The 19,003-nt window shown below is 55.5% G+C and overlaps 9 protein-coding genes across 9 annotated transcripts; 5 read left to right on the top strand and 4 right to left on the bottom strand.

Moving 5' to 3' along the window:
* Nucleotides 1-1,105: 1,105 nt before the first annotated feature.
* J3D65DRAFT_638002 (PX-associated-domain-containing protein) lies at nucleotides 1,106-3,376 on the top strand. Its single transcript, XM_066801572.1, has 4 exons — nucleotides 1,106-1,785; nucleotides 1,840-2,085; nucleotides 2,136-2,296; nucleotides 2,351-3,376. Exons 1-4 carry the CDS (start codon nucleotides 1,205-1,207, stop codon nucleotides 3,289-3,291), a joined length of 1,929 nt encoding a protein of 642 aa, XP_066651386.1. The 5' UTR covers nucleotides 1,106-1,204; the 3' UTR covers nucleotides 3,292-3,376.
* A 79-nt stretch (nucleotides 3,377-3,455) lies between these two features.
* On the bottom strand, nucleotides 3,456-5,788 carry J3D65DRAFT_118933 (putative AMP-binding enzyme). Its single transcript, XM_066793808.1, has 4 exons — nucleotides 5,137-5,788; nucleotides 4,680-5,084; nucleotides 4,327-4,616; nucleotides 3,456-4,265 (listed from the first exon to the last, which is right to left on the bottom strand). Exons 1-4 carry the CDS (start codon nucleotides 5,488-5,490, stop codon nucleotides 3,620-3,622), a joined length of 1,695 nt encoding a protein of 564 aa, XP_066651387.1. The 5' UTR covers nucleotides 5,491-5,788; the 3' UTR covers nucleotides 3,456-3,619.
* A 594-nt stretch (nucleotides 5,789-6,382) lies between these two features.
* Nucleotides 6,383-7,422, bottom strand: J3D65DRAFT_118924 (uncharacterized protein). Its single transcript, XM_066793807.1, has one exon. The coding sequence runs from the start codon at nucleotides 7,281-7,283 to the stop codon at nucleotides 6,480-6,482; it is 804 nt and encodes a 267-aa protein (XP_066651388.1). The 5' UTR covers nucleotides 7,284-7,422; the 3' UTR covers nucleotides 6,383-6,479.
* A 992-nt stretch (nucleotides 7,423-8,414) lies between these two features.
* On the top strand, nucleotides 8,415-10,615 carry J3D65DRAFT_119034 (putative MFS allantoate transporter). Its single transcript, XM_066793812.1, has 3 exons — nucleotides 8,415-8,580; nucleotides 8,649-9,181; nucleotides 9,392-10,615. Exons 2-3 carry the CDS (start codon nucleotides 8,660-8,662, stop codon nucleotides 10,502-10,504), a joined length of 1,635 nt encoding a protein of 544 aa, XP_066651389.1. The 5' UTR covers nucleotides 8,415-8,580; nucleotides 8,649-8,659; the 3' UTR covers nucleotides 10,505-10,615.
* A 111-nt stretch (nucleotides 10,616-10,726) lies between these two features.
* J3D65DRAFT_648009 (uncharacterized protein) lies at nucleotides 10,727-12,355 on the bottom strand (the record flags this gene model as incomplete). The annotated part of the gene is made up of 3 exons (XM_066802365.1): nucleotides 10,727-10,784; nucleotides 10,833-11,864; nucleotides 11,910-12,355. The coding sequence occupies 3 exons, from the start codon at nucleotides 12,353-12,355 to the stop codon at nucleotides 10,727-10,729; spliced, it is 1,536 nt and encodes a 511-aa protein (XP_066651390.1).
* Nucleotides 12,356-12,799: 444 nt separating this feature from the next.
* Nucleotides 12,800-13,784, top strand: J3D65DRAFT_118988 (tRNA-splicing endonuclease subunit Sen15). The gene has a single exon (XM_066793811.1). The coding sequence runs from the start codon at nucleotides 13,016-13,018 to the stop codon at nucleotides 13,598-13,600; it is 585 nt and encodes a 194-aa protein (XP_066651391.1). The 5' UTR covers nucleotides 12,800-13,015; the 3' UTR covers nucleotides 13,601-13,784.
* Nucleotides 13,785-15,320, top strand: J3D65DRAFT_118959 (uncharacterized protein). Its single transcript, XM_066793809.1, has one exon. The coding sequence runs from the start codon at nucleotides 13,969-13,971 to the stop codon at nucleotides 15,085-15,087; it is 1,119 nt and encodes a 372-aa protein (XP_066651392.1). The 5' UTR covers nucleotides 13,785-13,968; the 3' UTR covers nucleotides 15,088-15,320.
* On the bottom strand, nucleotides 15,320-17,933 carry J3D65DRAFT_119050 (uncharacterized protein). Its single transcript, XM_066793813.1, has 4 exons — nucleotides 17,451-17,933; nucleotides 16,978-17,398; nucleotides 16,845-16,906; nucleotides 15,320-16,491 (listed from the first exon to the last, which is right to left on the bottom strand). Exons 1-4 carry the CDS (start codon nucleotides 17,649-17,651, stop codon nucleotides 15,553-15,555), a joined length of 1,623 nt encoding a protein of 540 aa, XP_066651393.1. The 5' UTR covers nucleotides 17,652-17,933; the 3' UTR covers nucleotides 15,320-15,552.
* Nucleotides 17,934-18,947, top strand: J3D65DRAFT_118984 (uncharacterized protein). Its single transcript, XM_066793810.1, has one exon. The coding sequence runs from the start codon at nucleotides 18,217-18,219 to the stop codon at nucleotides 18,820-18,822; it is 606 nt and encodes a 201-aa protein (XP_066651394.1). The 5' UTR covers nucleotides 17,934-18,216; the 3' UTR covers nucleotides 18,823-18,947.
* Nucleotides 18,948-19,003: the final 56 nt, after the last annotated feature.

A 19,003-nucleotide genomic window follows, 5' to 3' on the forward strand; every position in this document is an offset into this window, starting at 1 on the left:
TTTTGGGCTTTGGCAAACTCCGAGTCCTTCGACAAGCAGCCATTCTTTTATTGCAAATTTAATAGAGGACCCACAGTGATTGCGAGAAGAAGCTGGCGGAAACTTTGACGAACGAGGTGCTAAGACAAGAAGAAACCAAGACACAAAGACACACTGCTTTCTCGAACAAGGACGACACAACCTCGAAGCTGACACAGCCTTCCAGAACAAAGGGACTTCCCATTCAAGGCTTGGAAGGAGGTCTGAAAGCCAAACAAAGGACAACAGAAGGATTTCACTGATACGCTCGAAGGACGTGGGCTCATTCGAAGCTTGAGACATTTTGCGGGACCATTAAGGCGGGCATCCAAAACTGACGCGGGATGATGTCGGCAGAAAAACGCGAGCTTCTGCGCTCCCACTAGAAGCATTGATGACGCAGGAGCGCGTTCGAAACCAGGCAGAAAAATAGATCAGGCAACAGGCAGCCCAGCATGAGGCACAAGGCGTTGGTCGCTCTTGCGCGTGCTGAAACAGGTCTCTTCGGCCCAAAATCTTACGGACTGACTGCACTGCATCAGCGCACAAGTTAGCCCAGGAATTGCAGCTTTGGGGAACGAGAAGAATTTAGACCGTGAGAGAAAGAGGGCGACATAAGCTGGCTGTACACTGAAAACATGGAAGAGAACTTTGCCAGAAAGGGATATAGTTAGACGACTGATGCCAAGTAAGCTACGAAGGACCACTGCAAGATGTCGTTCGATCAGAGAGCTGGATGCGAGGTACGAGAGCCATCGAAGCCTTCTGGCACATCATGCCGCTGTCAAATCGTGAAGCGTCCGCTGTGATAGCGTTGGCCTCGGTACGCCAGCCGCTGCATGTGGAAAAGTGTCGTGCAAGGCAGCGACATTTGGTCGCACCGCGTCCAAGTCGCGGCGACGGTGATTGGCAGGCAGCCGCATCAACAGCGCTGTCAACATGTTCAGCGGCGGGTAGTTGACGAAGGGTTGGCTGAATGGCGGACGTGAAAAGAAAGTAGGGCTGCCAGCCGGTTTTGGACTAGCGGCGCGGCGGGTGGACGAAGGGGTCCGTTCGGCATGACGTCGCGCTCGGGACCAGCCCGGCGTTTCAGTCGCCAGGCAGCGTCCAACGTCCAGCTATATCACATCTACATCCCAGCGCTGGTCGACAACATGCTTGCAAGCTACCTTCCAACACCGTCACCATGTCATCGCAACAGCTTTCTCCTGCACAAGCACATGCTTTGTTCGACATCTTAACCCACCAGGAGACTTATGCCGAAATCGAACTGTTCAAGGACCCGCAGGCGATTCACAAATATGGCTACCCATTTCCCAAGCAGCCGGACCAGAAATGTGTGGCACCCGTCATGCACACCATGTTCTCCAAGTTCATGCTTTCGTTCCCTGGGTTGTGTGACGTTCCAGTCGAATTTTGGTCCGACAGAATCTTGTCTATCATGGAAAAACTCGCCGCAGGCGATCTCTCCGAAAGCTACGACAAAGGAGCTATTGGACTGAGAAAGACAATCTCTACCGCATGTTCCGCTATGCTCGAGTATCCCGCCAAAGGCATCCTTGGTGGATTTCCTCAGAAGCCGGTGAATTCAGACCGCGTCTACGACATGTCCCAAGCTTCGGACATCATGCAGGGATGGGAAGATTTCGCACAGGAGCTCATCTACGGAGACATGATGGACACCCTATTCGACAAAGTTGCCGAGACGGACGACTTGACTCAACATCCGGTCTTGATCCAGGTTGCGCATGAATACATTTTGGTCAAGTGAGCCAACCTACCCTCATTTTCTTTGAAGAGCCACGCGCTGACGATCCCAAGTCTTGCTTCCTTGGTTCATCACATTCTGATAGTCAACCCTGAGGGTCAAACTTTGATGCGGATGCTTGACAACATCCACAGACTCATTCCATACGCCATCATGCGACAGACGCTGAAAATAGGCAACGTCGCTACCATGATCAACGGCATGTTGAAAATCATTCTTGCCAAGGTCAGCATCGGCTCACTTACCAACTGGGCTGGCCTTAGCAAAGACGCAGACGAGGGGATGAATTTGATGCAACAGTAAGCCTCCCGGGCTTTCGTCGAGCGTGTCGAACTAATGCGTTTCACAGAATCATCTCCACGGTCTTGTCATGGGATTCCTCCGAATTGGAGAAACGTGCCAACAAGATCGAAAAATCAAAGGACAGGCCAAGCAAAGAGCACCTGAAAGCGCTCAAAGCTCACATCGAATTGGAGAGGTCCGAGCATGACCGGAGGAGGATCATTAGCAGTAAGGATTCCAAGACTGCCAGTCTCATGTACGCGCTGACAATTCTATAATCAGAGAAAACCTCAAAGTCTTTGGTGACCGTAATCTTTCAAGAGAGCGGATTGTCGACAGATTTGAGCGACGCACAGCACGAGATGTGTCAGACGTACCTTGCATCCGAGCTGGCCATTCGTGACCGCACGCAAATCGCACAAACCCTTTGCCGCTCCAACCCGGATCATCTCACGCAAGCAGTCAGGGATATGGTCCCTGCATATGAACCCATCATCCGATCCCTGCACAACGCCGCCGACCTGAGTGGCTCCCTGCTAGACCTGCAAAACTTCCTCGACGACCTGATCAAGCTGGCCAAGCTCCCCGTCAAGAAGGAGAAGCGCGATAAGGTCGAGCCTCCGACGGTCGAAGACTTTGTCAGTCTCATGCGCAAGCACCAGTTCTCGCTGCACAAGTTTTTGCATCAGGTTGCGCACAACGGCGTCGATATCCGCGAGCGCTATCGCATGTATGCGCACGAGATCCGCAACCTCTTCCAGCAGCCCGCCGACGCCCGCGAAGGCGCTGGTGCCATGACGTCAGTCTTGGAAGCTATCTTGGCAATCCTCTCCGAGGACGACCGGCAGGCTGTGCTCCGAGCAGTCGACGCGCATTCGAGCTACCTGTCAGGGCTGCAAACGGCGTCGACGGAGCGCATGAAGTCCATCCTGAGTCGCGGTCACAGGACCGACTACGGCCCGGGACAGTACCTGGCCAAGTGGCAGCACCTGATGGACTCGACCGTCATTCAGCCCTCGACGGCCAGCGGTCCTTTGCGCTCGGGCAAGAGCAAGGATGTCAAGGAGGCGTCACAGATCGACGTCGATGGCGTCTACAGAGGGTCTGTAGTTGTTGGAAAGGACGCCGAAGGCAGACAGAAGCTTCCAGACCCGCCGAATGTCGACGTCGTTTTCAGCCTCATGGGCGACAAGTACAGGGAAGCTTTGGCCGCTGGGAAATAGATTGAATAGACAATTTAGAGTCAGGAAGTTATGCAATCGAAAGTACAAGAGCAACCTTTGGTCTACAGTGATCGGGGCTTGTTAGCAGAGACGATGATGGTGCTGTCGTCCAGGGTTAGACGGGACGGTTGGTGATACGAAAAGTGCAGTGACTGGATGAGAAATACGCTGTCTCCATTCTGGCCCACCTACCTCCTCGTCGAAGCAGCAAACGCAGTGTGTTCCATCGCCTGCAAACTGCACGAGCTCTTGCCTCCCTGGCCAGCAAATCACTGGCCTCCACTAGCTCATAGGCAACTCAATCCACCATGACGGTAACCACGAATAATCACTTGAATCCAGCCTGTTCGTACAGTCTCGAGATGTCCTGCTCAAACGCCTTGAACGTGTTCCTGCGGTCCACTGCGCCCTTGGCGACCCTCGCAAACGGCCGGCCCTTCGGAGCCACCATCGCCAACTCTTTCCTCAGCTGCGTGGTCTCGAGCACATTACGATTGTGCTCCTCGATCGCAGGCCAGATCTTGTCCAGCAAGCGCGCGGCGTCATCCTCAGTCTGCGGCGCCTCGATGGCCTCAAGCAGCAAAAACGGCACCGGCCGCTGCTGACCACCAGCCAACGCATGCTGAATGCCCTCGCAATTTTTCAGCCGCTCCTCCAGCTGCGCCGCGTACATCTTGACCTCGCCAGACAGCACAATCAGGTCATCGGTGCGGCCCTCATACTTCCAGAGGTGCGACTTGGCAGGGTCTGGATGGCGCGACCACAGGTCCTTGGTACGGAACTCGATTTTGGCCGACGGTACCGAGTCGAAGAAACTGGTGTATTCCTCGGAGAAGGGCGTGCGCTTGACGACGAGCTCGTGGTAAGGACCGACGTGATGGTCGAATACGATGCTCATGACTCGGTGGAACGAGAAGTATTGCCAATCGCGCTGATCTTCTGGAACGAAAGTGACCCACGGACCGCCTTCCGTACTTTATTGGAGTCGCAATGGTCAGCGTGGGTGCTTGCAGAAAAAGGCGGTTAGGCGTTTACCTTCCCATGATGGGGTATGCGTTGCCCCACGAAGCAAGCATATCTCCCGCAGCCTTGGACAGAGGTGCTCTCCCGAAGCAGACATATTTTGATTTCTGGAGCAGGTCTCGACCTTCGGGAACTCTGAGCATCTCCTCGACCAGGAACGGGGGATGCGTTCCGCCAACGACATTGCCGTACTTGTAGATCTCGATAGCGACGTCACGATCGACGAGCTTGTTCGAAGGTCCATACACGGCGACCTGGTCGGTAAACACGACCCCATAAAGGTAAAAGCTCATGCCGAGGCCCTATGTCAGATGTGTCAGCAGAACTTGTTGTGCTGCTTTCTGCCCCGATCAAAGTTGACTTACGTGGAAAACGGGAACACTACAAAACATTCTCGAACCCGGTTGTACGGGGGGACAGATCTGAAAGCCCCCTTTGTTCAGATTGTTGACCTTGTCTGCCTTGGCAATCATTCTGTGCATCAAGGCATACACCTTTGGATAACCTGTCGAGCCTGAGGTGTGGAACATCATAACGTCGTCATCTTTGGCTTCCTCAAAAGACTTGGCGTAGGGATACTGAGGCACTGAAGCCGGATCTTTCAAGAGTTCTTCCTGACTGGGTGCTTTGATCATCTTGGAGCCAGGGATCCGCTCCACAAGGTTTGGGAGAAACTCAAAATCAGTGCCATAAATGAAAGTCTTGCATCTGGATACGTTCGAAATGTGGACCTGAGCCTCGATTGATGCAAGCAGGGACGGGAAGAGTACCTACGTGCGAAAATGAGTGTTTGAATCTCTCAGCCCATATTTGGCGACGTACCCGTCTGCCGACCTTTGAGGCAGCAAGAACCAAGACAGGATATCTGATGTCTCGGGGTCCAAAGTACGCAAATGTTTCGAAGGGGTCTCCAGGTTGTCGGTAGATCTTCCCAAGGGTGCTATCTAGCCAATGCGCTGCTTCGTTGACGGCACCCGCCACTTCAGAAAATTTGATGTCATGGAAGCCTTTAGAGAGGTCATCGTCGTCAATCGGAATGGATGCAAACACTTGGTTCGGTTGATCATGAGCCTTGGAATCGAAAAGACTGGTAATCACCCTCTCTCCAAATGGAGCAGAGCGGACATCGTAGTCTTTTGACTTGGTCGTGGAACCAAACATCTCGTTCTCGGCCATGATATTGGTATAGACAAAGAGGTGAAACCAGGAGGTTCAGGCTTCTGAGGCTGGATTGTTCACACAGTCAAGCTCGTGCTGGCAGTGACGCTGTACTTATAATATTAATGCCTACCGAGAGATGGACTCCAGTTTGCGGCCGCAACAAGTGTAGAGCGGGGCGGAATCGCATGATCGACCCCAAGCACAAAACCCATGCAGTAGTCTTTGCACAACCCATCGGTCAAGCCCGAAAGCTAACAAGGAAATTGTCGGATATGCCCGGCACAAACCGCATGTCGGATTTATTTGGAAGAGACACAGTAGTCCAAGTTAGTTGCAGGGATCATTTACGGGCCCAAAAAGAAGAGACCAACATCTGGATTAACTGTCAGGGAAAGGAAGCGTTAGGCGAGGATTACTCTTGTTTCCCAACGGAGGGCAGCCACATCTTAAGGTTCAGTGATTCGTAACAGTCCGGCTGAAATCTACCTATGGCGGCGATTTTGAGCTGCAGTTACATAGTCTTTGCCGTCTTCACTCGCTTCCGATTGACAGTCCGGGCCAAAACTTCCTGGAAGACAGATACGAAGTCCACCTCCGCCGTCGATCCTTCGAATGTTTAGTTGTTTTACGCTCGGTGCGGGGAGGTGCAGCCGCAACAGAGGGGAGGGGTTCTTGGCCGATAATTTTCCTGGGCTTTCCGAAACACGGGACGTTCGGATGTGGCCGAAGAGCTGCAAACCAGGGCTTATTGCCAGAAGTTGCACCACACATGGACAAGGTGGATGATGTAGAGAGCGTTGATGTAGTCATAGCGTGCGCAGAGAGTGTTGAATTGCTGCAAGTCGATGGAGAGCAGTTGAGATGAGGACCATTCAGTATTTTGAAAGACTGACTTACAGTCAATGCGTGTCGAGCCGTGTTTGTGTGGTCACTGGAATGGTGTATTGCGCCACGACCTTTGGGCCAAGCCTCAGACGATGCCCATTCGAGCCAGGGGCGGAAAATTATAGTCTTTCGCGGCCTCGGATACCAAGAAGGTCTAGCTCGCTCGTGCACAGAATGAAGGTGTCCTTGAGACTGCCGACTCTGTGCTGGTTGTTCACTTCTTGATAATCCTCACTGGCCAACATGTCCGCAAAATGCTCGATGCTGGGGTAATGAGCCAGAGCAATCTCGTCCCAGACTTTGCCTTCGGAACCTGTGCCGCTTCCACGTCCACTACCATCATCGATCACGCTTCCGACAATCTTGGCATCGCCTCCGCGTCGCTTGCCTATGGATTTTGCGAATGCATCGCCGTATTTTAGGTATTCATCTTTCATTCCAGGTTTGAAAGCGAGCAGATTGAGCATAGAAACTGCTTGCTGTCCTTCTCGCTGGCTGAACCTCTGAATCCAACCTCGTAGCTCTTCCGTGAGCTCAAGTCCTTGAGCTGACCCGGCAATGCGCGGCTGATTCAATGCGCCCGACAGAGGTGGCAAGTCTTCGGATTTGGGAAACAACAGCTTTTCGTTGCGTTCTCTGAATCCAGAGATGAGTCGTGATGGAATGCCGACTTTGACCGTCCACTCGTTGCCTACATGCTCCTGGAGTTCCGGTGACAGTCCAGCTGCGCCGGGTAGAATGACCAGCAAATCCCATGGAATGTTTTGATTGAGCAGTGGATCCACTGAGAGCGATTCAGGGACGATCACCCAGCGGATGACGCGGGAAACCACGAGAGGCTCCGGTTTGGATTTCAGGAGAAGGTAGAGGAAGTCGGAGAGAGTTGTTCGCAAAGAAACAATGTGCAGGCTGCAGACAGGCATGGTGGCGTTGGGATTCAGAATCGCGCTTGAAGCGTGTTTGCAGAATAATGAAGTAGTGGATGTGCCCCTCAATTCACCACCACCCCTAAGTGGGCGTCCAAATAAACGTTTTGGGCGTCCAAATTAAGTTATTTAATAGATACCTACTAGTAGTGAGATAATCTACTTAATTTAGGTATCTACCTACACACTTAGGGGCCAAACCTGAGTTATATGCGTAGAACTTAGTAATACTCTATAAAGTACTTATATACTTAATACTATAAAAGATACGCCTAATTTACTAGTACTAGTATAAAGAGTTATATATAAATTATTTAACTATACCTACTAAGCTTTTTACGCAATTAGTAGTAGTAATAGTAGTAGTAGTAGTAGTAGTAGTAGTAGTAGTAGTTAGGTATAAGTTAGTTATTACCTAAAAATGCCTAAAATCTAGGGAGTTTTAGCCCCTAAGTATATAGGTAGATACCTAAATTAAGTAGATTATCTCACTACTAGTAGGTATCTATTAAATAACTTAATTTAGACGCCTAAAATATTTATTTAGATGCCTACCTGGGGGTGGTTGTTAAATGAGGGTAACAGTAGACATGGAAAAGAGCAAGCGGGAGGTGGGGGTGCCGAGGCAGAACTCTTTTGGAATCCACCAACGTCGACCCACAACCTCTTCATCAACCACGGCATCTCCGACCAGCGTGCATTGTTCCCAAACACTGGATCTTTCGACCGGTCTTCGCCTCAAACTATTGCCGCTCTATCGCGGTACGCGCCTGCAGCCGCTTGCTCGGCCCGGAAGCTCTACTCCTACCATCTTCGACAACTTCGAACAGCCTTACCTGGAATTTGATCCTGGCCGAATCTCTCTGGAGCCGTCGCCAATGGTGAATGTGTTACCATGAAGATTACTTGCAGCGCGATGCAAGCAAGGGCGTTGAATCTACAGCCTACGTCACAGTCCATTGCAGCGCTTCCCCGCAGTCTTTCCCCGCACTAAACTCCCACGCAGAGTGGGGCGACTTACCCCGTGCTCCATGTTCTCTTTCTCCTTAGTCGACAACGTCGTACCAGGCCCTACCGTCATTCTTCCGGAGACGCGTCTCCCTGCCGTTCTGGGACCGGCTGGCAGGAGAAAAAGGAAAGAGATTGAAGCTCGTACGACTCTGATAATGCATCAAATGACAGTACGAGCTGCACATGCGTTGACCGGAACTTTTGTGCCGCCACGCAGACAGTGTTCGCCAATCTATTCAATCTCTTGATCCAGATATCTGCACAATCTTAGGCTAAAGATTAAGTATTTGTTGTTCAAAATTTCTTTGTCCGTGTACAACTTTTGCTTTTCTTTTCTCACAGAGAATTTAGTCATCATCAAAATGCGGCTCATTCCCAAGCCTAGGCCCTCGAACGCCACAACTCCCGGAGATTCAGAAGCAACTACACTACCAGCCGCAAGAGACGACCTGAAAGTACGTACCGAACACGTGGAGAATGCACCATCAACACTCGACGAGGGAAAGCCGCCAATCGTTAAGGATGGCGACGCTGCTATGGCTGTCATTCACGACGCAGAAGCCCTGCACGACCCCATAGACGCGGCCGAAGAAAAAAGGCTGGTGCGGAAAGTTGACCTCCGGATCCTACCATACATCGCCGTTTGCTACGCCTTCTTCTACATTGACAAGACGACACTTTCGTACGCGGCCATTTTCGGAATCAAAGAGGATCTTGACCTAGTCGGCACACGGTACAACTGGCTCAGCAGCATCTTCTATTTCGGTTTCCTCGTCTGGGCTTTCCCCACGAATTATCTTCTGCAGCGGTTGCCGGTGGGCAAGTATCTCGGCTTCAACATTTTCTTGTGGGGCGTGCTGCTCATGGCGCAAGCGGGGTCCAAGGTAAGACTTTCCAAGTCTAGATGATTCCCAGGCTTGATTCAAAACCGAGGCAGTCAAAGCTGTTCATTCCATTGCAAGGAGAGAAAAAAGCTTGATTTCATTACCCCTAACTTTCCCCACAAAAACATTCCTTTTCCTGACTACCATTCAGTTCTTCAAACTTTGAGTTAGTACTTGCTCAATTTTGCAGAATACTGACAACTGATACAGAACTTCGCCACGCTCGCCGTCCTGCGCGCACTGTCTGGCGCCGCGGAAGCATGCGCTGACCCAGCGTTCATGCTCATCACAACAATGTGGTACACGCGGAGAGAGCAGCCCGTACGAATGGGACTCTGGTACACTGCGAACGGAATAGGGATCGCACTCGGCGGACTCCTAGGCTACGGCATCGGAAATATTCGCGGGGCGCTTGCCTCGTGGAAGTACGAGTTCCTGATCATCGGAGCGCTCTGCTCAGCCTGGGGCATCGTCATGTTCCTGCTGATCCCGGACTCGCCCATGACAGCATCATGGCTAACAGAGCGAACGCGGCACGTGGCCATCCGGCGGCTGGCGGGCAACCAGACGGGCATCGAGAACAAGCACTTCAAGACGTACCAGCTGGTCGAGGCGCTGCGGGACCCAAAGACGCTGCTCTTCTTCGTCATCGGCATCGTGTGCAACACGCCCAACGGCGGCATCTCCAACTTCGGCACCCTCATCATCCAGGGGTTCGGCTACAGCACGCTCGTCACGACGCTGCTGCAGGTGCCGTACGGCGCCCTCATCGGCGCGTCCATCCTCGTCTGCGTCTACCTTAACGACTACTACGCCAACCGCCTGCGCCGCAACACGCGCTGCGCCTTCATCCTGCTCTTCCTGCTCCCCAACATCGCCGGCTGCCTCGGGCTCCGCTTCGTCCCCGCCCACCGCCACATCGCCCGCCTGTGGTGCTACTACCTCACCGGCCCCTACAATGCCGCCTTCGTCCTCATCCTGTCGCTCAGCATGGGCAACACGGCCGGCCACACCAAGAAGATCGTCACCAACGCCTTCCTGTTTCTCGGGTACTGCGTGGGCAACATCGCCGGCCCCTTCTTCTTCAAGACGGACCAGGCCCCCGGCTACGAGTTGGGCGTTTGGAGCATGCTGTTCTGCCACTTGGCCGAGGTCGTGCTTGTTTGCGTATTGTGGGCGCTGCTGGCGCGTGAGAATCGCAGGAGGGATCGGAGGAAGGCGGCGCGCGAGGCGGCCGGCGTGGTGGGCGAGAGAGATGCCGAGGCCACGGCGTTCGAAGACTTGACTGATTGGGAGAATGAGAATTTCAGGTATGTTTATTAGACGGTGGGAGCGGCGGCATGATACAGAAGAGACAACAGGTAGATCCACGGTAGGTTACGACGACGGTGAAGATATCCCAGCTAGAAGAGAGCAAGAGGTAGAAGAGGGTATGAATGAGCATTTTCTATGTGCTAAACTCTATTTCTCGTCGTGAATCGTCAGGACAGGCCCACACGATGACCACATTAAGGGGTATCAATTCCGTTGCGCACCCATCCGAATCTATTGCTCCACCGTGACGACCTTCTCAGCAGGGTCCTTCTCTTTTTCGTCCTCCACCCTGTCCCTCCCTTGAGACATTTTGGCGCCCTTCTCCAAATCAACGTACTCTTTCTTCCCCTGCCACGACTCCATGGGGATCCCCTCAACCTTCTTGATGCGCTTTCCTTCTTGGAACATGGCATAGCCGCCCAGGCCCGCCACGCCGCATGCCAGCGCGACGAACAGGCCTGTCGACCACGGCGGCCTGTCGTATCTGTTCATAGCCCACATAAAGCCCGCGAGACAGCACTGGAAAAACGTGTTCCACACGTTGCACCAGATGACAAAGTCCATGATCCACAACTTGGTGGGTGAGGCGCGGACGCCCGTGGGAGGAGGGTCCGGCACCTTGGACGCAGGAAACGGAATGACTGCCTCATTATCCGTCTGCGCGGCAAGGTCTTTAGGCCCCGTCGTCGGCGGCAGCGAGTTGGAACCTGGAAGCCTGAACCAATTCCGATGGATGCCAGCGAGCCGGCGGAGGCCGTAATTCTTGCGCTCCGCCTTGCTTTGGCCGCGCTTCTGGCCCCAGCCCAAGCGCCACACGCACCACCAAGCGAGGTCGCGGAAGCGCCAAGGGGCGAGGCCGAAACCCGTTACGCAGAAGAGGCCGTTGAGAATCTGCGAGGTGACTTCGATCCAGATGCGGCGGGGGCTTTGGAGATCGTTGCACGACGGGTGGCACATGGCGGGCGCGGCGTTGCAGAGGAGTAGGAAAAGCATGCCTCCCCACGCGACGATGTTGAGGCCGTAAATGGTGATGGCGAAGCCGAGGGGAGTGCAGAACCAGCGCCAGAAGGCTTTCAGAGCGAGAACGGTGGATGTAGTCCACGGGAGCTTCGGAGGCGGTACATAACCATTATCGCTATTGGCTTGGTTGTTTCCTGTTCGTGTCGTTTTGACCTCGCCGATTCTCGTAGAACCAGTCATGGCTGACTCTGGGTTGGTTCGAACAGGTCGAACGCCGTCATCCGTGCTAAGTCTATCCTGGTAACTTGGGCCACATGATGCGATGGGCTCAAGAGTGCCAGTACCGTCCACTTCAGGGGGGAGCTGGGCCAGCCTAGGTGTAGAATCTGCTGGCAAGTCGTCGGCACCCCTATTGCCTTTGCCCATACTCCAAATGCTCAGTCCAGTGACGGACCTGCTCAGCCTCCTCCTTCCACTTGCAGGGCTTCCTTCTTCCTCTTCGGGCTCTTCGTTGTTTGCTGTCAGATGTGCTAGGCTCCCTCTGCGTATTTCTGCGGGCGTGTGGACTCTAGCGGCGGCGTTTCCGGTAGCCGCCATGAAACCAGTTGGGAGGTCTGCCTCCAAGACTCTGAGGGAAGCGGAGCGTAATCTCTCAGCGGCATTTGTCGCAACCGAGGCAGTCCTCGCGCGCGAAAGCTGTCTTCTTGGTTCCGGGCGTTCTTCAGGAGGATTCGATGCAGGCGGGGAGGGCGCAGATGTCGGAGAAGTTGGAGAAGTTGGCGAAGGCTGGGAATTTGGAGCGTTGGTGGTAGGATTAGACGATGCCGACGAAACAGAAAAAGCCGATGGAACAGGCGGTAACGTGGAAGCAGCTGAGACACTGCGTGCGTCGGCTGCCATGTTGGGCTGGGATAGGTAGTCAAATGCCTAGTGCTGTGGCTCGACAGATGGATAACGGCTGGGCAGTGTCTGCGGTGTGTAAGCGGCCGCCGTTTTTTCCAACGTCCCTTGGACAATTTCCGAGAACAGCTCACTGGTGTCTGTAATTCAGGAAGCGGCGAATAGGAGGCGATGCCTGCCAATAATTCGTGGGGTTGGCAAAGGTATTGCTGGTGCCTGGATGTTGCGCCCGATGTTCACGGGGGAAGTGAGCGTTTGCGACGCGGGGATACAGTGTGCGAGGGAGGGCGATGGTATTTGAGAAAACGAGGAGACGGCGCAGGAGAGAGCATTTTGTTTTAGCCGGCAAGGCAGACGGACGGCAGAGAAACAGTCGTTTGTCTTTGGGGTGTTGTTTAAGCTTCGTATTCGCATTAAGTTTTCGGGGGAGATGCGGAGGGCGATCTACCACAGGGTCCGCACGAATCACCGTTTGGCCGGGCCCCTGCGCCTGCTCGTAATCGTTCGGTTTTGCGCTTTGCTTTCTTGCTCAGCAACACCACACCACACCAGTCCATCCGGCCAAGCCTCACGAGCCCGCAAAATCGGCCGCAGCATCAAGCCTATTTCTCTCTAGGCAGGCTGCCGTCTTCAACGACTGCTTCTCGAACCTCTCCGGCCATGGCCGCCCCAACAATGCAACCTTCGCTGCTCGACCAGAGAATCACCGACGCCCTCCAAGCCTCTGCGTCGCCGCACTCGTCCCATCATCTGTCGCTCGCTCACCAAACGCTCCACAACCTCGAACATCAACACCACTGGCACTCCCTGACACTGCACACCCATTCGCCCTCGTCACCCCACCTGCCGCTCTCGAGGCCTCTTCTCTCCGGCCTTCCTACAAAACGTCTCTACACGCACCCAGACGAGCAAATCGCATTGCTCAAAGAGGCCGCGCGCCGACGCTCTGCTGGACTGCCAGCCGAAGGTGACCCAGCGCCGCAACGCGAGTGGGTTGTGCCCACGCACCTGCGCGAGAAATGGACGGTGCGGCAGCTGGCCGAAGCATTCGGCGACATGACCGTAGTGCCACCAGAGCCAGCGAGCGAGCAAAACACGGGCGCAACGGGCCAACAGAGCAAAGAGGGCGGCGAGGAGGACAAATGGCGGACGAGCAAGCGCGCTCTGCTGGCCATCGTCGAGGATGATAGCACCGTCGTCTATTATCTGGTGCACGATGGGATTGTCAAGCCTAGGCAGAATTGAACGTGGCACACGCGCCCGAACCTACGCTATCTATGTCCGGTACCGTGCGGTTTGTACGCCCTCAGGACGTGGGTACAGCGCTCTGCCTGGACCCGTGCCGTGCATAGTCGTACCACCGAATCGATAGACCCGTCTTGGAGCCCCCCTCCTCCTCTCCTTGGAAAAGACATGCGACCACGAGTGCTGAAGCGAGGAGCCGGGAAATGGACATGATGGAATGCCTCGCCCGCCAGTTTGATCGCCACACAGGTATTTTGTGTGTCTGGAGACGTGGGCGATGAAATGCAGAAGAGACGAGACGAGACGAGACGAGACGGGTCGACGCGACACGGCACTTGGCTACATAAGTACGTGTGTATTGCACGGGTATGCGCGTCGATGGCGTCATGCCACAAACGGCCGCACAGATGGGGCGTTGTCGACGACGTCGTTGCTCCCGCGTCGTCAGTATCTGCCGATCGACCTCTCGCTCGCTCAGCCGAGATGCCACCTTAGACGACCTGACCTGGCTTCGGGGCGAGGGAGCGAGCGAGCGAGCGTGTCCTCGGCGTTTGTCACGCACATCGCGTGCCACCGCTCGGCGATGCCGATCAAGGAAGCGGAAACCGGGCCTGTGGACGAGACGACGGACGGCACGGCTAGATGCGCGTTTTGTGATTTGGTCGTTCGCGATCCTAGGGGAGACGAGAGGGATGAATGATATGATATGCGACTGTCGTACAGACCACAGGACGGACGGGCGGACAGCCAACCACCCCCAGCCAGCCAAAGCAGCGGACGAAACAGAGCGTGATGGCCGAGCCTGCTGCCCCCCGCAAGCGCACCATCAATCAAGGGCACACGAAACTCGGGGTACTGTACTCAGGTCCGCGGGCTACTTGCGTGCTGCGTACTCTTTTGTACCGGGACAGCAGCGGGGGTTCAAGAGACGATGGCTACGAGGTACATACATACCGGACTCGACCACACGGCTCGGCCGCCGACATGCAATCGCCAGGCGCTCGAAACTTGCGCAACGACGACTCGGCAGCTGCGTTCGCTCGTTCGTTTCCTGTGTCCGTCGCGACGGGAGCCACGGCGGACAGCGGTCGACGGGATCCTCTGTATCCCCGGTTTCCACCACGATCACACATGCCCAAAAGCATAAATCAGCGTACATAGGCACGTACCCCGGACAGGACCAGCCCGCGCAGACAAACAGACAAGACCGAGAAATCAGTGTTCATGCATCTGACTTTGTATGGATGGATCAATGTCGTTCGTGTACCTCCGTGTCTACCAAATGTCTTTCTGTCTGTTGCCAGACATACACTGCTGCGTCTGCCTCTCAAAGAGGGAAAAACAAAAATTCCACCAAGCCTGATGAATGCTGTATGCGTCAGCGGCGCTCTAAACATGCGCTCGCTTGCTCGCTCGCTCGGCCGCGTCCCACATGCACACACTTGCCGCCTCTCCTGCCTGGCAAACGGTTGATACCTTATGCATGAAAGAGATGGTACAAGGGGGGTAAAGCGCACAAGAAGAAGAGGACTGTTAAACAAGACAAAGAGGAAAAAACACAAACAAAAGTATCCTCGTCTGGTCCGGCCGGTCTGAACAACAAGAGAAAAGCAAGCGCGCAAGGAAAGAGGGGCCTCGCCACGGACGGGAAAGGAAAGAAAAGGGAAAATCGGAATGGAATGGAATGTGAAAAAGATGTGCTGCATATGGTATGCCTCCTGCCACGAGAATGAAGACAAGCGCCGCGCCACTAGTACACAACCGCCACCGCTACTACGATCGCCGACAGCTTACATTTCATATCGTACGTACTTCGAGAAGCAGGGAGCTTACCGCGGTTGCTTGATTGCTCAACTGCTTGCTTGCTTGCTCGCTTGCTACGTGCTACTGCCGCACATGTACCGTACGCAGCACAAGCGGCAGGCAGACCGGCGGGCAGCAGCCCCGACCGGCTACAGACAACTCCGCGCGGGTGCGCCGTCGAGTTTGAAGTAGCCGGGCTGCAACGTCTGAAAGACGCCCGTCGGATCATAATACGCGGCGACGGCCATGAGCTTGAGCTGATTCTCGGGGCCGTAGCTCGCAATGACGTCCTGGTACTGCGAGGCGTAGTTCTGATAGACGTAGCGATGGTCGAGGCCCATGGCGGCGGCGCGGGCGTTGACGCGCGCGACGATGGTGCTGCTGGCGCGCATGACGGCGTAGTCGTCGGCCGCGTCGTCCCACATGTTGTTGAGGTTCATGAGGAGGAGCGGCCCGTCGGCCTCGCTGAGCCCCAGCGCGTTGCCGCCGCGCTTGCTCATGTGCGCCAGCTGCGGCGACGTGATGACTTGCAGCGTGCACGCCGGCACGATGCCGCTGACGTTGACCAGCGTGTCGATCTCGTCCATGTAGATGTCGAGGATGGCGTCGACGAGGTCGCGGTCCAGCTTGTATGCCGACGCCCAGTACGTCTCGCGCAGCCCGCTCGGATTGGATTCGTTGAATTCGAGCGTCAGGTTGGAGAGCGTGCGGATCATGGTCGTGTTTGACAGGGGGTCTGGGATGGAGGTGAAGTTTTCAAAGACCGGCGGCGACGAAGAGACGGGGTCCGCGTATTGCATGTCCAGTTTGGCAAAGTATTCTCCTGCTGCCCAGGCAAAGGAGAGAATGAGCCCTGCCTTGGGGTCTTCCTCTCCGTGGGCGCCGAACTGCGCAAAGGCCTCGATGATGGCTGATCTTTGGCTGATTTTGTGAAGCTGGCCTCCTCCCCACATGAGCCCCTGGGGGAACGCGGAAAGATCGAAGCGAGTGACGACGCCAAAATTGTTTCCGCCGCCTCTCAAGGACCAATAAAGATCGGGATGCGAGCTCTCGTTGACTTGGAGCACGACGCCAGACCCGGTGACGAGCTGGTCATAGGTCAGTAAAGAACAATCAAACTGCTGAACCAGTGGAGTGAAGCAGCTGATGTCCACAGCGCCACCGTCACGATTCTCGACTCTTTAGAAGGGAAATGACAGGACTCGTTTTGGATGTTGACGCTGCCGGGACCGTATTAATCTTCAGCCAAGACGGTGGGGTGGCATGGTGGACATCAGCGGCGATGAGCAGGCTGTCGGCTCTAGTAAGCCGGGCTGCTTTTGCGCGACAGAAGGCTGCAGACGCCAAGACCATGGTGACGGACCTCTGGGCCAGCAGAGATGCATAGAGATGCGGAAAGAGCATCGGGGAAAGAAGAAAAGGAGACGAGTGGAACACGCACCTCGTAGTTGACGACATTGTCACAGGCCCAGCCGTGCAGTCCCGAGAAGAAGGAGATGCCACCTGCAAGTCACGTCAGCTTTCCGAGGGCCCGGATACGCATTGGGAAAAAGCAATCGGACATGTTCACCAACCTCCAAGAGTCAAGCCACCGACGCCTATCGCCGACACGCGACCACCGATGACGGCAAGTCCATGAGGCTCGAGAGCTTCGTAGACGTCGACCCACTTGTTGCCGGTGCCGACGGAGACGATGGACCTGTCGTCGGATAGCTGGACTTGGTTTAGTGCCCTGAGGTCAAGAGTGATGCCGCCTTGGATGCTGGAGGAGCCGGCAAAGGCCGAGTGGCCGCCGCTCTTGACGGCGAACGGACAGCGAAAGAGGCGGGAGAAGAGAACGGCGCGCGAGACGTCGCGTGTGTCTTGAGGCCTGAAGATGCAGTCGGGATGAACGTCGGCCTGCTGGACGGACCAGTAGCCCGACTGGCAGGACGAATAGTTTGCGGAGCCGGGCTCGGCGACAGCGTCGCCGTACAAGAAGGCGAGGACGGAACACTAGCATGGCCTGAGCATTAGGAGGCGGACAGGAGAGAAGAAAATAACATACGGCGGCGGCGCAAAAGTTGAAGTCGCCCAGAGCAGCGTCGGCGGCCGAGAGACGAAGAGCGTGGGTTGGGATGCGATCAAACTGGAGGCCCTGGTCGACCAGCGCAGCGCGCACGTCAAAATGGGGGGGCTCAAAGGAATGGCTCAGGCCACACTGCAGCAGCGAAGCCAATGCCATGGTCAAAAGCAACCTGGTGCGCATGGTCGAAGCCGGTTGGGGTTATATGCAGGGAGAGACGGTCGAACCGGGGGGTGGGAATGAATCTACAGAGGCTCTCGGCGGCATGCTTGACCGCAGTGGGAGTGGGAGGGGAACATATCTGGACTGGACTGGGGGGGCCGAGGGATCATCGAGTACAGGTCCGGTACTTCAAGTGCAGGGAGCAGCAGACAAAGGAAAAGCGGCGCAGGAGCGAGCGCAGGCGCGGATGGACTGGGGAGTGGAGGACGTGTGTGGCGCAAGGGTGCTCGTCGCAAGATTGGAGGAGCAAGAGCCAGCGAAGCAGCGCGGAACCGGAGGATGGCGAAGGGTGTGAGATGGTGGTCATGGTGGTGGTAAGAAGGGGGGGGAGGGACGGGATGGTCTGGAGGCAAAAGAAAGCACAAGCTTGGTGCAGTGCTGTGCGTGGAGAGGGGATGAGGATGTAGAGGTACGTGGAGTGAGGTGGTGGACTCGACGGGACTCGACTCGACTCGACCTGGGCTGCCGACCGACCGACCGATCTGACTGCCGGCAGCATCTCTCTCTCTCTCTCCCTCTCTCTCTCATGCTTCACGTCTCTTTCTGGCCTTCCATCGCCATGGCAGTCTCGGTCTCGCTTCCGGCCCGTCGTCCGTCCCACAACGCACTCACACTCACACTCACCATCCCGTTCGACCACCACCCAGGTCAACACCATCGCAACCACAGCATTGCGCCTCTCCCTTCCACCTGCCTCTCCTCATCTCTTCCCTCTCTCTCGTCCGCCGTCGCTCAATCCAAATCGGCGCCGGTCGCTCAAGCCGCCGTCGTCCTCGCCGACGCGCCTGAGTCACTCACGCCTCGATTCTCGCGCCGCGACTTATACCCCCCGCCGCTCGCCCATTCCACTCGCGCGACCCAAGACAAGCAAGCAAGGTTCGTACATGTCTTCCTTCATCGCTGGCCTCCCTTGCACAAATCAATCCGCTATTTGCCATGTCGCTGCACGCCATCAAGCCCGGTCCGCTCGGATGGGCTGGCGTGGTTGCACCCGACATGGGCCTTTGCCCTGTCCGCTGCCTTGCGCATCTTGCACCACCACACCTGCCAGACGGACCGCGCCACGCTGCGAGGGAGATGGCCACCCTTGCGTCCCCGTGTCACCACGCCCCGGATGTCTGCGAGACCTTGACTTCTGCAAACCGAAGCCTTCGACCACGGCGTCTGCCCATGTATCCCCAAACCTCCCTTGGGTCGCAAGCCCTTATAGCAATACCAGGTCCCAGTTTCTGCAATGGCATTGGCGAATCCATGCTAACCAACCGCCTCCTCCCAGCGACTCATGATCGACATCATTCCGCCGCCCAAAAGTC

Source organism: Phyllosticta citribraziliensis (assembly GCF_038025025.1).
Source record: "Phyllosticta citribraziliensis strain CPC 17464 chromosome Unknown J3D65scaffold_12, whole genome shotgun sequence".
NCBI lineage: Eukaryota > Fungi > Ascomycota > Dothideomycetes > Botryosphaeriales > Phyllostictaceae > Phyllosticta > Phyllosticta citribraziliensis.

Bases quoted from the DNA above. Each gene is read 5' to 3' on its own strand.
- J3D65DRAFT_638002 (XM_066801572.1), top strand. From the start codon at position 1,205: ATGTCATCGCAACAGCTTTCTCCTGCACAAGCACATGCTTTGTTCGAC. The intron at 1,786-1,839 runs GTGAGCCAACCT...GACGATCCCAAG, and splicing joins CATGAATACATTTTGGTCAA to TCTTGCTTCCTTGGTTCATC. The intron at 2,086-2,135 runs GTAAGCCTCCCG...TGCGTTTCACAG, and splicing joins GGGATGAATTTGATGCAACA to AATCATCTCCACGGTCTTGT.
- J3D65DRAFT_118933 (XM_066793808.1), bottom strand. From the start codon at position 5,490: ATGGCCGAGAACGAGATGTTTGGTTCCACGACCAAGTCAAAAGACTAC. The intron at 5,085-5,136 runs GTACGTCGCCAA...TTTCGCACGTAG, and splicing joins CCTCAAAGGTCGGCAGACGG to GTACTCTTCCCGTCCCTGCT. The intron at 4,266-4,326 runs GTAAACGCCTAA...ACTCCAATAAAG, and splicing joins GCATACCCCATCATGGGAAG to TACGGAAGGCGGTCCGTGGG.
- J3D65DRAFT_118924 (XM_066793807.1), bottom strand. From the start codon at position 7,283: ATGCCTGTCTGCAGCCTGCACATTGTTTCTTTGCGAACAACTCTCTCC.
- J3D65DRAFT_119034 (XM_066793812.1), top strand. From the start codon at position 8,660: ATGCGGCTCATTCCCAAGCCTAGGCCCTCGAACGCCACAACTCCCGGA. The intron at 9,182-9,391 runs GTAAGACTTTCC...CAACTGATACAG, and splicing joins TGGCGCAAGCGGGGTCCAAG to AACTTCGCCACGCTCGCCGT.
- J3D65DRAFT_118988 (XM_066793811.1), top strand. From the start codon at position 13,016: ATGGCCGCCCCAACAATGCAACCTTCGCTGCTCGACCAGAGAATCACC.
- J3D65DRAFT_118959 (XM_066793809.1), top strand. From the start codon at position 13,969: ATGCGCGTCGATGGCGTCATGCCACAAACGGCCGCACAGATGGGGCGT.
- J3D65DRAFT_119050 (XM_066793813.1), bottom strand. From the start codon at position 17,651: ATGCGCACCAGGTTGCTTTTGACCATGGCATTGGCTTCGCTGCTGCAG. The intron at 16,907-16,977 runs GTTGGTGAACAT...CGTGACTTGCAG, and splicing joins CGGTGGCTTGACTCTTGGAG to GTGGCATCTCCTTCTTCTCG. The intron at 16,492-16,844 runs GTGCGTGTTCCA...ACCTATGACCAG, and splicing joins ACAATGTCGTCAACTACGAG to CTCGTCACCGGGTCTGGCGT.
- J3D65DRAFT_118984 (XM_066793810.1), top strand. From the start codon at position 18,217: ATGCTTCACGTCTCTTTCTGGCCTTCCATCGCCATGGCAGTCTCGGTC.